The 17147-nt window shown below is 37.3% G+C and overlaps 1 protein-coding gene across 1 annotated transcript in view; it reads left to right on the top strand.

The window, feature by feature from the left end:
• LOC149211076 (uncharacterized) overlaps nucleotides 1-17147 on the top strand; it is a 140139-nt gene that overhangs the window by 27215 nt on the left and 95777 nt on the right. The window contains exons 3-4 of the mRNA XM_089396895.1: nucleotides 14834-14882; nucleotides 15139-15233. Of these exons, the coding sequence (XP_089253021.1) occupies nucleotides 14834-14882; nucleotides 15139-15233 (144 nt within the window). The remainder of the gene's footprint in view (nucleotides 1-14833; nucleotides 14883-15138; nucleotides 15234-17147) is intronic.

Below are 17147 nucleotides of genomic sequence, written 5' to 3' on the forward strand. Positions count from 1 at the left end.
ATGACAAACAAAAAACCCAAAAACGCATTATAAATCGCGCTGCCCGGCAACCCCGCGATTTTTATCGAAAAAAGCGCGATTTTTTCGGAAAAAATCGGCAAAAAAAATTTAGGCGATTTTTTCGTATAAAAATCGCGATTAAATCGGCGCAGGGAAAAAAGCGTGATTTTTTCATCATTCGCGATTTAATCGCGCTTTTCACAACACTGCTCAAAACCCCACAGTTAGGGCTAGAATGACCTCCTAGGTTTGCAGCTACGACAAATGAGCAAGAGTAGCAAGTGCAAGCCCCAAAAATGTGACTTTTAGCCTTGGAACAAGTGGACCTCCTTGAAATCCATGCAACACAAACTTGTTAGCTTGAAAACCAAAATATAATGATAGATCAGAGCTTCGAATGTACGAGGCCAAGATTATAAGGCTAATGTGATGGATACAATGGTTTTCTAAGCCCACAAACTTGTTCCAAATTTGATCTCAAGCCTTCAAAACAAATTTGTTAGCCCTCAAACAAAAAATGACAAATTACCAATGATGAATCACTACAAAACCCTTGCCAAATTTGTGATTGGGCCTACAAACATGGTTAGAATCAAAACAACTTAGATCCAATAATAAGATCAAGCCTCCAAACCTTGCCACCCTCTTGGAAAGGCTAGAAAACCTTGCGGCTATGCCTTGTAGCCTTCCAATTTCTTGCGACCCTCTTGGAAAGGCTAGAAAACTTTGTGGCTAGGCTTTGTAGCCTTCCAATTCCTTGCGACTACCCTTGATGAAGCAAATGAATGAATTTGAGCCGCAAAAGTTCATCCAAACCACAAAAATTTCAGAAAGTAAACACATGAGAAAGCCCCAATTTTTTCAGCAAATAAGCCCTATAGGGCAAGCATCTCCTTCTAGAAGGCAGGGCATTGAGATTTTGGCACCTAGATCTTGTAGATCTAGGTGTGTAGACCCTAGATCCGCGCTCATTGGTTGAACACACTCCTCCAAAAGGCAGGACGACCCTTATTTGATTGAAAACTAGCCCAAACCCTAGCGGTCTAGGCTAGGTGAAGGATAAAATTTTGAGACTTCAAAACTTGCCTCTAGATCCTTGAGTCTTTGACACCTTGCATCTAGATCCTTGAGTCTTTGACACCTGCAAGTAGATCAAATAAAGCCAATTCCAAAATCTACGAGAAATTTAAAATAAAAACCCTAAAGAAAACCCCAAATAATTATAAAGATAGAAAATAATTACAAGGGTTAGTAGAAAAATGTTTACAAATTAAGTTACTATTTATTTACACTATCCACAATTAAATTCAAGCTCTATTTATATATATATATATATATATATATATATATATATTTTATCCCAAGTAGAAATGTGAAAATAACTGATAGAAATAATTTATATTTAATGTACTAGCCAAAACCCTGCACCACAAATCGTTAGATAAGACTAGAGTCCAAAAGATAGACTATTAGTTCCAAATCACTTGAAGATCTCTACACACTTAAAAGATAGACTATTAGTTCCAAAGGGGTTTGATTCACACAAGAAAACTAGAGATCTAGAGATGCCTGCTAGATTTGCCAGGTTCAATGTGTTTACTTTGGCCCGATACCTAAAGCAAAATACCTTTGCTAATAGATAATCCAACCACTGGTTATGGAACAATGATCTTTAATAATGAACACAATTAGAGCATTAAAATCATTCAACACATACCATGAATCATCAAGAGAGAGACACCTTGAATTGAAACCCCAAAGAATTTTTATTATCGAGGAAAAATATTCCAGCAGAGCTCGATTTAGTACATCAGATCATCATCAGTCAAGTTATAGTGAGGAGCTAGAAAGCTTCCTTATATATAAAATGAGAGGTATCAACCCCTCCAAGTGGAAAATAATAGCTAGTAGCTCGATCCATGGTTTGATCCTTGTGAAAAAAATTTGAACCCTGAATTAGCTGGCACAAATCTCCAAAAGAATTTGATTTTCCTTGGTCACTGTGCTGGAGGGATCAAACTTTGACTTTTGGGCCACTAGAGAATCTTCAAAAATAGAATTATCGTTATGTGTGCAAAATAATAAACTGCTTGGTTCAAAATATTCGATTTGCTGGGAAAACTATCTTCTCTGGCCCAACAAATTTCTGGATTGGTCCATCCTGCCTTGGAATTGAGGCTTTTATTTTTGACTTGAATTATTCCCTTTTGAAAATAGTCTCAATACTTTTTTGGATAATTTTCCCACTTGGAGGGTAATTAATTTTTCCCTTCATTTTATTTTTTGACAATTTCTGGCTAATTTATTTTTAATTTTGCCAGAAAATAAAATTATAGACTCAAGAGGGGATTACAAATATTTTTCTACCCTCTAAGTGTATCTAAAAAATGTTTTGGTAATGGTGTTCTAATTATGAGGGGCCATTCACCAAAAATATTTTTTACACACACTTTTACATCTAGATATTACAATGATCAACCCTTAGAAGGGGAATTTACACATAGACACAAACTCTTAAGACTCAATCAAATTGCGACAAAAGATATATGATCTCGTATGATAAAATACATTGACTCGATAACACTAGGACTCACCTAAGACCTTATCAAGGAGTTCCACCCTAGCTTTGGGGTATATCTAGGTGAAAAACTCTGCCAATTATTTGTGTTTAGAAACACAAGTAATTGGGGAGGTTACAAAACTCCCTAGAGTGAAACCCTTTGAGAAGAATCATAGGCTTACATAGGTGTTGTTACATGGCTTAATAGTCATACTAGAATCATTTTTACAATACAAAAACATAATTTGGGATGATAATGACTGAAGTTTTTTTGACCACACTTCTGTACTCTGCCTTTTGGAACTATTGACATGTACATGGTCAACAAAACTCATAATGAAACAAATATAACCAGACAAGATATACAAAGACAAGAGACTCATAATGAAACAATAATAGAAACAATCAAGAATGACTTATCTCTAGAGAGTGTGTTAGCTCCTCTTGATCTTAGTCTTCTCAGGTCCAGTTAATCTTGTTCAATTCATCAAGGAGTTAATCTCGTCCATATCAAGAAATCCACATCATCATCAACAAGTCCACATGATTATGGAGTTCATATCATCATTAACAAGTCTACATTATCATCGCCAAGGAGTCCATATTATCATGGACAAGGAGTCCACATCATCAAGGAGTCCATATCATTATTAAGAAGTTTAGGTTCTACATTATCATCAAGAAATCCACATCATCAAGAAATTTATAGTATCTGTATCATTAAGGAGATAAGGTTTCTTCATTCAAGCGATCATAATTTGGACCATAAGCCTTAGATTTTTTTCTTCAAACCCTACCTAGGGATTACAAACCATAAACAATCCAATGTCAATAGTGATTAAACAATAAAAGAAATACAAGATACTTATCTCTTGGGATCATGACAGCTCCCTCTTGATCTTTAGTCTTCTTGAATCCAACTTGCCAATTAGCTTCAACATTAAGATGCCAAATCTAAGGTTCCTTTATTTAGGCGAAAGCAATCAATCCACAGGCCCTGGACTCTCATTTCCAACCCTTTTGTTGGTCTTGAAAGGGTTTTGACTCCAAACCCTAATGCCTAGGTTTTTCAAACCCTAACACTTATCTTCGTAAATCAGACCTTAGGGATATGTTCAACGTTCATCCATACACTTTCATCATTTGCAAATCTAGGGCTTTCCTTACTGGAATCAAGATATTTCAAGAATCAAGTTAGACATCTCAACATTTCAAACCCTAGATTTTCGAAAGGCCATAGAATCCTCAAATTTCTCAAAGTTTGACTAGGGTCTTACAAACCCTAGAAATTTGACCCTCATAATATCTTTAGACATGAGACTTTTGCACAAATTTTGGATTTTCAATATATGAGACAGATTAGTCAGGATGACTATAGCTTATTTGAGGGACTCCATATCCTTTGAATAGAGGCTTCTTGATCATCATCTCATGCTTGATTTCTTCATATAAATATGCAGGTTTTGACTTCAAGGAGCATTTGGAACTCATTTCGATCCTTTTGAGATGACTTCAGACTTGTGTCATAGTTCAAAGGGTCTTCCTTTTGAAATTAGGAGTCATGAATCTTTCAGAACATGGCATTTGAATTGTATATCCTTGCAACAGTATGTGCTGGATCAATTTATTATTTATAGATTCCAGTACAGAGCTCTTGGGCAAGATGATGGGTATATAGCCATGATTTTGGGCAAAGATCTATTCCTTAATATATACTAGTTCCATACCACAAATCTCAATATGGTTTGACCCTAAGTTGCATGAAACACCGAAACATTTTGGAGTTTCTGAAACGGGTACATTTAGAAACGTCACCTACAAAAAAAGTAAACGTCGGCCGAAATGTTGTTTGAAATGCCATATATGTTTATATATAAAAAAGAAACTTGTAAATAAGTGAATAACACATTATCTTGCAAGAAAAAAGTGAATAAGACCCATAGATGACAATTTAGAAGGAAAACCAAGTCTATATTAACTGTCATAGATGATTACATAATGGCCGAGTTTCGATCAAGTTTTGGCCAAGTTTCGGAGTTTCGGGTACGGGTACGTCCCGAACGTCGGGTTCCTAGAAGTTTCGTGCAACATAGACCTTATCTATGACAATGTTGGAGATCGTAGAAGATCTTATATTCAGTCCTCAAAGAAGTGACACATAATTACTTTGTAAATTCAAATGAAATTCCATACCTTAGGTTTGAAGGCTTTGGATTTGGAAAATATAGGAGTTAGCTAGATTGATGCCTTGAATTCAACTGAGATCAAGCCTCCATGCTTCAGATCATAAGTATAGCTATCATTACCCTTTAAAAATAATAAGTTTCTTTATTCAGATCAAGGCTCCTTCCACTTCATAGAGACAATGAGCTTGAAGAGAGATAAGAATAAACTTAGTAGTATAGCCACTCTTCATGGCTTGATTGTTCCATAGGTCAACACAGTAATCGAAGAGACACATTTGACAGATTATATTCATGAAATCCTGCATGGCCTTCGAACATATATATCTTACAGGAGGCACACTTTTGAATAAGGGTCGGCCTTTGATATGAGGATGAGATCTTCATCTATGTATAGGACCTTAGAATAATCATATTATAGCACAGTGAACTTGAATGATTGATTTAGGGACTCAAATTCATCCCATGCCACAGTCTTTATTCTTCAAATACATTTCTTGAAATCAAAAGAGACTCGAACCTACCCTTTATTAACAGAGGTATTAAAAAATGGATGACACAGATTCTACAGGCTTCTAGCTTTCCTCCATATACATGAGTATAATTCAGACCACTAAGATGGGAGATGCCATGAAATGCATGATTATTCAAAAATCAAACTCAGATTTCTTCATTTTGAAAGCGATTCTTGATTATTACTGTGCTAATTCTTTTGATATTTTGCATTGTGGGAAATTGGTTTGGATGCATGGATTACATAGAGAACGAAAGATTGTATAAGGGTTGTTGCAGGTATCCTTCATTCTACACATAGAAGTTCACATAAACCATCCACAAAGATTGAATGCATTGATACAAGAGTCAAATTTGTATTGCATTCTTAGTCCAAAAAAAAATAAAGGCCTTAAACACTGACTCTCAGATCCACAAGGAAGTAGAGGATCTTAAACTAAAAAATTAAACCAAAAAATCAGACTAGGGTTAGGCTTAGATCTTGGATCATTACCACAGACCTTGTATCATATCCAAATAACTTCAGATCATAGCCACAGGATTCAGATTGTACCTCAGATCTATGGATCAATGCAACAGACCTCAAATCAATGATTCAGGGCTCCTTGTATTAATATCTTATAGCATCAGTGCAACGAACTATGTTCAAGCCACATGACCTCATTGTAGTCACCAATGAATTCGGGCATATGCTTCTGGTTTTGATCAACTTACAAATCTTCAGGTCAAGCCCTCAGATCATCATGCAACTCTGACTTGACCTTGATCATATGCCCACTTCTTAAATAGTTATACTTCAGTATATTTCAGATTACTTGCACAAAGATCCAAGGCATAATAAGGCTACAAAGATAATCTATGAGAAAACTTGATCCGTCTCATATGTGCAATTATCTTGCACAGGACAAGGTACAGAGGGCTTGACCCTACTTGTCCTACAAGCTCTTTTATGAACAGTCTATAAAGGAGATTTCACCATAAACTCAGACTCAGAAGGAGAGAAATTCATACCTTGTTGAGTTCAAACATACCTTAGGGATAAATTTTGGACCTCTATTGAACTGGACAGACCTCAGATAATGTTATTTTTCATAGACCTTCGCTTGCCTTCAAAGACTGCTCTTTAGTTCCCCCTAGCTTTGATACCATGTTGATTTTAACTAGGGCATTGCTTTGAACAATTTGCTTGTTTTCACAACTTCAAATCATCATTAGCATTATGTAATTACTTCTTTAAACGGTTATAAGAAAATCATTCATAAGCATAAAAGAGCAGTAGAAAATCACAGTAGAAACATTAAGAAACTATGAAACAAAAGACACAGAAATTAGGCCCAAGGCCAGGGCAAAACCCACAAGGGGAAAACCCAGAAAGTTATTCCTTATGTGTGTGAGAGAGAGAGAGAGTTCAAGATACATTAGTGCATCAAAAATAATGATGGCAAGATAATAGCCAAACCAGTAACCAAGATCATGATCAAGTGCCATGACAAAAACCAAGCTCCTGAAATTTTGGCCCTCCTTGAATTTTCGGCCTCCTGAAATTTCGGCCCTCCCTGCAATTTCGCTGGATCAGAGTTGCACAAGACAAAATTGATGTGTCCAAATGAGGAACAAATGTCTCTTATTTATAGACTTGAGGAGGGGGTCGAATGGGTGCCTCTTGGGGGCCCAGTCGACCTAAAATAATATGAAGCCAACAATAAAATATTTTGGAGGCAAATTATAAGTTCAAATTTTCAAATTCTTCACATGATGAAAATACCGACCGTGGCTACAACAAGAGGAGTTGCAGTAGCAAGGAGGCCGAGTTTCTCCATGATCTGGTTAGCAAAAGGAGCCGCTGCCAAAAGGGAGGAGGAGGTTGAGTAAGAGGATCTAGCCGCAGTGCTGGAAGGTCAAATCTACAAGAAGAAAGGCATATCTAAGTACTGGAAAGTCAGATCTGCAAGAAGAAAGTCAAATTTGAGAGCTGGAAGGTCAAATCTGCAACAAGAAAGTCAGATCTGAGTGTTGGAGGTTCTGATATGCAAGAAGAAAGTCGGATCTGTGATCTTAAGAAGAAAATTTAGCAGATTGAGAAGCTGTAGTGTGGTTGCAGAAGGACTGGTTGCCAAGGACGACAACAATCCAAGGACTATGAGCTGAAGGCACTAGCTGAGGTATGCATATGATTTTTTGGGCAGATTGTAGATCTGATGGAATAGATCTCAAGCCCTAAGTTTTGTATACTGTGTACTAGTTGTATCAGAGATCTAACGGAACATGATCCCTGGTACGAGAGCCCTAATGATGCTTTTATTAATGGACTAATAAGGGTTGAGATTTGATTTCACTGCTGTTATGTTTCCGCTGTGCAAAGTGCTTTTAGTTGAGTACCTTCAATGTGTTTATGATCTAGTATAGACATATACCAGGCCTGAGATATAAAGAATAAAAAAAAGTCAACAAAGTATTGGAAAATGCAAGATAAATTGTACCTCTAACATGCATAGAGAGACTCTAACTGAGATTTCCTGAGCTACACTAGTTTTAAAATTGTAATTCTCTCTCAATATCTCTTCCTTTTTTAAGCCCTCTAGAAAATTTCCAATTTTTTTATTAAACCTTACTGCAACAGGAGAAAAGAATATTATTTGTAATGATTAGATTTATCAATGCAAGTCTTGATAAAATAAATACTTATATTTTTGTATTATTATACAATTCATAAAGTATGCAATTAGAACTCACTTATGAAGGACCATCTTGATTTTTCCTTCTCCTTCCACGAGTGTTACTCCTTTTTCCTCTTGCATTTGACATCATCTTAGGATCCTCTTATGCTAGAAGCCACACACATATATTTGACATCATCTTAGATCCTTTTGTGCTAGAAGCCATACATACATACTTACATACATACACACACACACACACATATATATTTTTTTTCTATGGTAAATATCTTTATATTCCATATGAGGAATATACATGTTTCAATCCTAGAGGGATTTCTTAGACATCAAGGCTCGAATCCATTACAAGAAATACTTATTATGAGCTTAACATGTTACATGTAGGAATTGAACCTAGGTATGGAGAATATCAACATTTCTCCAAACCACCCAAGCTAAACCCAATCCACACACACACACACAAAGCAATGATACACTAGCAAGGTAAATATACCAAATTCATGGAATAAAATAGATGCATATTATATACTAAAATATAGTGTCTCAAGACACCTGAAACAATTAATGAAATTGTTAAATAAAATACTAAACACATTGCCAACAAGTCATCTTTAAGTAGCATGATAATTACTTCTATGAGCATGGCGTATTTTTTTGGGTTTGGATCCATCCTAGTAGCCTGTTATGAATAATATATATATAAAAGTAATAAAAATAATATAAATAATAATAAGACAAACAACGATTAATTAACTAATAATTAGTAGGAAGAGGCATGTCTATACAGACATGACCGTTCGTGAAAGGGTACTTACCTGGCTATATATACAAGACCCTCAGTCTCAATTGTAACATCATTCTCATTCATACCTTTTAATATATATTCTTGTATGCTAAATGGAGATCTACATATTCCAAGTCTTCTGGAGTGTTTAACCTGCTAGAACGAACTTTGTTCGCTTCATAGCCCCCTACTTCGAGACATATATATTCCATTTTGCTGCTTTTCGCTTGCCACATCGTGCTTTGCACTTCATAGGGAGTCTGAGTGAGACCCTTTCCTTGACCTTTATGCAGACATCTCCCACTCCTCCTCCTTCAGAGACATCATCCTCCTAGGAGATTTTAACGCGTGCACTAGAGGCCTGCAGGTACCTATCCATGACCAAGTAGATGATGCACTTTGCCTCTAGGAGTTGGCACCAACATCAGTGGGTCTTCATAATAGCTTGCAGGATAGACATTGACCCCTCACATGTTATGGGAGATACCTCTTACAGCTAGGGGAATCTTAGGGACTAAGGATTCTGAATGAGTTCCCTTGTTTCCTTGATTCGGGTGAATTTACCTACTTTTCTCATAGCGATGGAACTAGTGTAGTTGACTATGTCCTGGCCAACCGGGACATCCTCCCCTAGATCGAGTACTTCTCAGTCTCTCGCCTCACTTTGGCTAACCATGCTCTACTTGCCTTCTCCCTCTCTACATCCCCTTCTCCTCTCCTCGTCCTCTCCCACCCCTTTACCCACTCATACCAGCTTCCTTTTTGATAGAGATTATGCTCCCCCTATCTCTGACTTTAGAGCCTTAGACACAACCACAACTAAATACGACACACTCTCCACGACCCTCATGGAAGCAACCCTTGAGTCCTACCCCCATTCCACTTGCAAGTCTTGCCCTAAAACTACCCCATTACCTGTCCCATGAATTGTTGGTTTGATTATGAGTGCAAATCTTTCCATAAACTTCTATGCCTTATGCTTACACATGACCCATCTTCCTCCCTTAGCCTTCTTAAATCTTACTGTAGACTAATTCGTCGCAAAATGCGAACATTCCTCTCGCAACGAAGACGAGAACTTTGTGATGTTCTTCACTACTCCCTGAAATCTTTTTGGCGGGCCCTCTTTCCTAGAAATCATGCCATCTCTCCTGACCTTGACCCCCATACCATGCTCTACGACACCACCTCCCTTTATGACATACTTGGACAACCCCACACCTATATCCCCTCCCCTCCCACCTTATACCACCTCTTCTTTGAATTGACTATCAGGAGGGCAACCAGAGCCTTGAGTACCAACATAGCAACTAATGAGGAAGGGTTTCAGGCCGAATTCCTCAAGCAAGATATCTAGTCGCTTGAATCATATATTGCAAATCTTTTTAACCATGTGGTTTGTTTAGTCTTCCCCCCTCTCGGACAAGACACATCATCCATCCTATCCACAAATCTGGGAGCAATGATGATCTAAATAACTACAAAACTATCATTGTAGACCACACATTCTCCAAGCTTTAGGCCACATTTCTACACCAATGGCTTTCTGAGGAATTGGAGAATGGACCTTCCAAACTAGAGGACAAGTAGGCTTTCACCCAGACGACCAGACGATTGATCACATCTTCACCCAACCGTCATTAAGGAGGCCTGCCATTGCTCTTCGCGGGTTTACAGTTGCTTTGTTGATTTTCGCAAAGCTTTTGACATGGTTCCGAGGGAGGCACTATTCTAGAGACTCTGTGACATTGGCATATTATATATCTTCTTAAATGCTATCATGAGACTCTATGAGTTAGTGTTGGGGCATCTCAAGATGACCCATGGTCTTTCAAACTTCATTTAGAGTACCATTGGGGTGAAGCAAGGGTGTCCCCTCTCTTTGACTCTCTTTGGGATTTATATTGATGAGCTCGAGTATTTCTTTCATGAGCACATACAGGAGGGTGAAAATTGCCCACTGCACTGTGTTTTGAATCTTGATCTCCTTGCTCCTCTTCGCTGATGACTTGGTCTTGCGGGTCTCTACTCCCAAGGGATTACAGAGATAGATTTGGCCAGTTTCTGTGACCTTCAACCAGTTGAAGGTCAACCTAGGTAAAACCAATGTTCTGATTTTTAATGACTCTGTGACATTGGGATACTATCATGTGACTCTATGAATTAGTGTTGGGGCATCTCAAGATGACCCATGGTCTTTCAAACTTCATTTAGAGTACCGTTGGGGTGAAGCAAGGGTGTCCCCTCTCTTTGACTCTCTTTGGGATTTATATTGATGAGCTCGAGTATTTCTTTCATGAGCACATACAGGAGGGTGACAATTGCCTACTGCATTGTGTTTTGATCTCCTTGCTCCTCTTTGCTGATGACTTGGTCTTGTGGGTCTCTACTCCCAAGGGATTACAGAGATAGATTGACACGTTGGCTAGTTTCTGTGACATTCGACTAGTTGAAAGTCAACCTAGGTAAATCAATGTTGTGATTTTCAATGCCTCAGAGAACTCAATTGCAGACCTACACTTCTACTACTACGGGGCAGAGATTGAGATCACCACTTCTTACACTTACTTGGTGGTACAATTCACAAGGCCTAAATTTGGTATGCAACAAACACTCCAAATGCGACTTAGTAAAGGCTACAAACCTCTAGTACTCATCGAAGGATAGTGCTTCCAAGCACAATTCTAGGACATCTCATCCACACTTCACCTCATGGAGGCCATTATCAGACTGACAATCCTCTATGGTTTTGACATTTGGGGACCCAATTTACTATAGTTAGATTAGATCACAGTGAAGAGAGTTTAGCCCCTACTTCTCCAGCGTATCATCGTTGCAAACACACAGTTCTGCAACCCATTATTTATGTGGAGTTTGGGGTCCACCAATTTTGCCATGAGGTCCTTTTTTGCTTGGTCTCTTTCCTCCTTAGAGTCAAGGCTTACAGAGACTCTGGTGACCAGGAGAGAGAGATACCCATATCTTGCACTTTGCTCTTCAAAGGCCATTGCTTTGGAAACCCCCCCATGTTGTGCTCGTGGATGGTTCACAAAGGCATCTCGAGTCCCAACTCCTTCAGATGATGACCATCTCCCTAGAGCGCCTTCTTCCATTTAGTTTTTCCCTTGACGAACCAACACACCTCTTACTGACTCAACAAAAATTGAATTAGACCATTAGAGAGGAAATCTATAGATTAACATTCATGCCACTTGAACATCTGAGCCTTAGCCCAAAGATGGCCTTCTACCTAGAGCATCTTTTGGAGCTATAGGATGGCCTCATCATCTGCCCCCATTATATTTGTAGATAGTGGATTCACTTACTTAGGATCCCATTGTCTATATAGAGAGTTTGGAGGATCCCTCTCTACCTTCTTTTGGTATCCTAAACATAGATGCTCTTCATTGGGGAGATATTTAGACACAAATAGGAGATCTTAAATACTCCGCCTCACTCAAGGATGATTTGAATGATCACATCATACTTTCAGGTCGACTCGACTAATCGAAGCAACAAGCAACAAGTTGAGTTCTAGGGTATTCCATATAGTAGAGTAGTGAGACCTTAGGTCTCCCCTTTGGGCGGCCAATTGATACCCTTGAGACCATTGCGGAGGTGCTGAACAATACATTAGTTCACTCACACCCAAAGTGTCAGAGCGTTTGGTACCTAGATGGTTCCCATACAAGCTTGCACTCCTTGATGGGTTCCTTTCTAGCCTCAGTGGAGCAGCTAGAGACTTATATATAGCTTCTTTACTTTGGCCTTAGATGCTAGGAGTATCTCTCGCTCCTACATCCCCTCTAGGATCATGCATCTAGACCCCTTGTCGGATCTAGGGGACTCCGATAGCGAGCCAATGCCACTGTTTCCTCCCTCGCTGTCGGTTATCAGACTGGCATTCTTGACATCATTGACCTCTAGCCCTAGACTTATTCACTTAGCCTTCTACCTGATTTGATTATATACATGTTTATTAGGGTATCCTATTATTGTATCTTTTTTTAATTCATTTCATTTTATCATAGATTTAGCTTTGGCATTTTCTAGGAGTTGTGTTTGCACTCCCACATTGTACTCATACAAGTTGTATCCTTCAGTGCCATTGACTGATTTATGGTCATTTGTTTGACATTAATAAAATTGTCTTATCTTATCTTATCTCTATAAGGTGCATTTCATGGATGGCATCCCTAGTAAACCCATTTGTGTAGACTAATGCGTCTAAACCAACAAGATTCAAATCATGCACCCGTTAGCTTAATACTAGTGAAATATCAAACAAAATTGGAAACAACTGGTTGAACTGAACCGTTAGGCTTATGATGTTATAATTCATACATGCATATAATATGTATATTATTATTTTTAGAAGGAAAAAATCACATTTTATAGTCAAAAAAGAATATAAAACACATTCTTCAGGTGCCAAAGCACATATTACATAATATTTTGTGGTGGCCAAAATAACAGATGCTATCAGAAAATTATCATCAAAATCATAAGCAGAAGTCCTCCTTCTATTAGCAAAACATAAATAGTTAGTGCTCAATTTATTTATTTTTATTTTGTGTTCCTTCTTAATTTGTTCTATTGTAATTTTTCTTTTAATTTTCTTGTTTTGGTTCTTGTTAAATTTTTTGTTGTTATAATTATATTCTTCTTCTTGTTTTTTTCTTTTTTGATTGTTTATATAAAACACTAGTTGGCAAATATAGAATATGTCTATCACTATCCATAATGACATTAGATCCAGCACTAAATAGACGAGATCAAAGATTCTGCCTGGTCACATAAGCTATGTCACAAGGTTTGTCGAACTTCAACCTCAAGGTTCGAATTTTGGCGAACCACGAATTTTTGAGGTTCGGCGAACCTCATAGCCGTTGACCAAGTCCATAGATCAAAACTCATGACTTCATGTCACAACTCAAGCTTGTAATCTATCCTTGCAGTTTCCCTGTCCATGATAGCACTTTTTATGTTTATTGATGTTGATTTCTTACTAGTATATCCTATATTTCATTTTAAAGTTACTATATATATATATATATATATATATAGAAAATGTATATAGAGGAACCTAATGGCGAACCTCATCCGAATCTCATCAAAAAATTTGAACTCGAACCAAACCTAATCATTGCTGAATCCAAACTCGAACCCAAACAATGTGACTTAGCTCATAAGAGATCCCATTAATAATTTCAAGCAATAAATATCCTAGGTCCTGTTGCAAAACATGCTTGGACAGAATGTCAACTTCGGTATTTAATTCTGATAAAGTGGTTTTAATTATTCTCATATAGGTGTCTTATCATTATGAGAGATCTGAGACAAAAAATCGAAGGTTCTTCATGGCATAAAGTGAATTTCAGATCTGTTTTATAAAGTGACAGGACAAATAGGTTTAGAGCATGCACTCACTTTATGATAAAACAACTGTCGTAAAGTGAGTGCATGCTTTTAAACCTATTTGTCTTCTCATTATCAATTGGATAGGAAGCTGTTGATATCTTAAAACAATTTTTTAGAAGTTGAATGGGACCAGTTAGTAACTTTAGATTTTAAGAGACTCTGGAATGTATGTACTTGATAAGGAAGGCGATAAGCATCTTTCCTAGTCTTGATTCATAGATTGCCTTAACAAATGCAAGTGAAACTTGACAAGGAGCAACTATTTCCAACAATATATGATTAACCCTTATCACTACTAAATCATAAATGTAAATATTTTGCAGCGTTAGAGGTAGGTAACTGGTCAGAATATTACGTACAATGTCTTTAGTGTAAATTCAAATTAAGATTGTGTAGTTGAAGAAAAAGGAATCTTCATCATGTGAATAATTAAGGGAAATAATTCTGCAAGCTATGCAACTTTACATCTGGAAAGACGTCCTGGAACTAGGATAATTAAATACCTCTAGACCATCTCATGAATTTTGAATAGAGAAACATAGGAATCATTTGATATAATCTTTTTCCTTTAAAGTTTACTGGTAATTTGGACAGGGACATTTGGATTTATTTTTGAAATAGATGGGAATCTGTAGAACTTAAATGTTTTTGACAAACCATATTTGTTGATTTCTGCTTCTATTTTCTATGCCAGGAATACATTCAAATTCTTTTGAAGAAGTTTCCAGACAGTACCAGAGTAGGTGAGTAACTTTTGAAATCTGTATAAATTGATATCTTGTAACTAAATTAGATACAACAATGTTTATACGTGGCCCATTGCTGAACTTGTTCTTCTCATATATATATATATATATATACATTTTATCTTTTGGGGGAAGGATAAAATTGCTACTCATGAAGTGAAAACAACTGAGTATGAGGGGCAAACTTCACATGCATATTTTATATATTATAAAAAAGTTATGAGTCACGATATTAACAGATTGTGGATATCAGGTAGGCTGGAAGGAATGTGGTTTGAGGCTAAAGGATCCTGGACACGAGCAGACAAAGTTTACTCAGGCCTATTGGAAGAGCATCCATTAGACCAAGTAAGTTTCCTAACATCACTAATGCTGATTTACATTATTGTATTTGTATTTTCCTACTATTCCCTAGGTCTTATTGTTACATGTATGGTGGTGGTGAGAGCTTTAACCTTAAGCAGTGAATTCTGGAAAGCACTCGACAGTTCAGATGGAAGTTGCCACATTCACATATAATACTTTTAAACCAAATATAAGAAAGAAGAAAATTGGGTCCATAACATAGAGGAAGGAAAAAGGAAACTATAATAACCATAATATATAGATCTGAACTAGCATCGATCCATCTTAAGCCTGGCTGTTCTAAGCATGGATAGTTTTATATCTTGATATTTTTTATCCTTCTTGGCGCTTATTAGATCTGCGGTTAAGATGGACCTATGATAGTTGTCTCAGGATGCAATTGAGGTTTTTGAAACACCTTTGGGTGCCAGAAAACATTTTGAGAATGTCTCCAAATGGCAGGAAATGTTTTTGGAAAATGTTTCCTGATATTTAGTTCCCTTCCTATGATTTCAAAAGGAGTGTGTTCCACATTTCTTGTCCTTTCTAGATTATTGTTGTTCTTGTTCATACTCATTTGTTGCTTTTTGTTTCTTGTTTTTGAGTCTCGGACACATAGATGACAAGTATATTTGATAATAAATTCACAACTAAAATAAATGTTGTGAATGTGTGTTTCTTATTTGTAGAAGTGACTCTAATTACTAGGATATTTGTGCCAATGAATACAGATAGTGAGCATAAAGAAAATTTTGCAAAAGATAATGTGTAATCTGAGAGGGGAGTATTTATCACTGTAAATGTGACTTGTGGCTTGGTGATACTGGTTAGGATTCTGGAGAGAGAGAGAGAGAGAATACAACTAAATTTGACTTAGATGCATCAACACCTTGTAAAGAACTCTGTGACAGAAGAGAGGAATAAAGGAAATATAGTAATGTCCAAGAGTAACCAAACACAATCAATGGGCTGACAAGGTAAATCTTGTGAAAGGACATCAAAGCAGATTTTTATGAGAGATTAGATGAAACATCCCTTGAATACAACTATTTTTACATGTGGGTGCCATGAAAAATAACCTTTAAATTTTAAAATTCAACGCATATTAGATTGTAGACTTTATTCACGCACAAAAATTTCATGTTTTGTTAGATAGGAATGAGTTACATGTCATTTATCACGACAAAAGTAGGGAAGCTGTAGAATCTATGCATATATAAGAATTCTACCTTTTGATATTTAGAAACGAGTTACAAGTTATTTATCACAACAAAAGTAGGGAAGTTGACTGTGGTGTGTGTTACTGCTCAAACTAGCAGGGGTCCTAGGAGGGCATCCTAAGGGGACAACTACTAGGTCAAGGGCAATGATGTAGCAATAGCCCATGTTACCTCAGCTACAGCTCCCTGCTTTTTACAGACTTTCACTGATGGGAGGAGACCCAATAGTAAAGGGAATCACTAGAAGGATGAATCAATGAAGGGAAAATGAGTGATTCCTAAGGCCTATTCGCAAGAGAGACCCAATTGCATGGTTTGCTTGCTTGAGAAGCAAGGTGTAAGGCTCTCCAAGAAGGGCCAAGGGAGTTTCAAGGGCTAGGGTTTGCAAATGAGACTTATCGAGGAACCTAGTCCTAGAAATCCTTGTGAAAACTTGGTTTCCAAATGGTCTTTGTAAAATTATCTTCCAAAAGTTGTGGGACCAAGTGGACCCAAAGTTAGGTCAAGTGTGTGGAGTTGATCAATCAGGGGTGTGCTTGACCTAATTGAGGGGGAGAAGGGGATCAAAGGAGAAACTTTCAATGATTTTAATTCAATGATCCCTACGAGGTAACTAGCCAATGGGAAACCAAGGGCAAGAATTGATCTTTGAGCTAGGGCTTGGAATATATAGAGATCCCATTGTCAAAATTGCTTC

This window comes from Pinus tabuliformis, chromosome 1_2 (genome assembly GCF_031772625.1).
Source record: "Pinus tabuliformis cultivar Carrire ecotype Pingquan chromosome 1_2, CPIR1, whole genome shotgun sequence".
In the NCBI taxonomy this organism is placed as follows: domain Eukaryota; kingdom Viridiplantae; phylum Streptophyta; class Pinopsida; order Pinales; family Pinaceae; genus Pinus; species Pinus tabuliformis.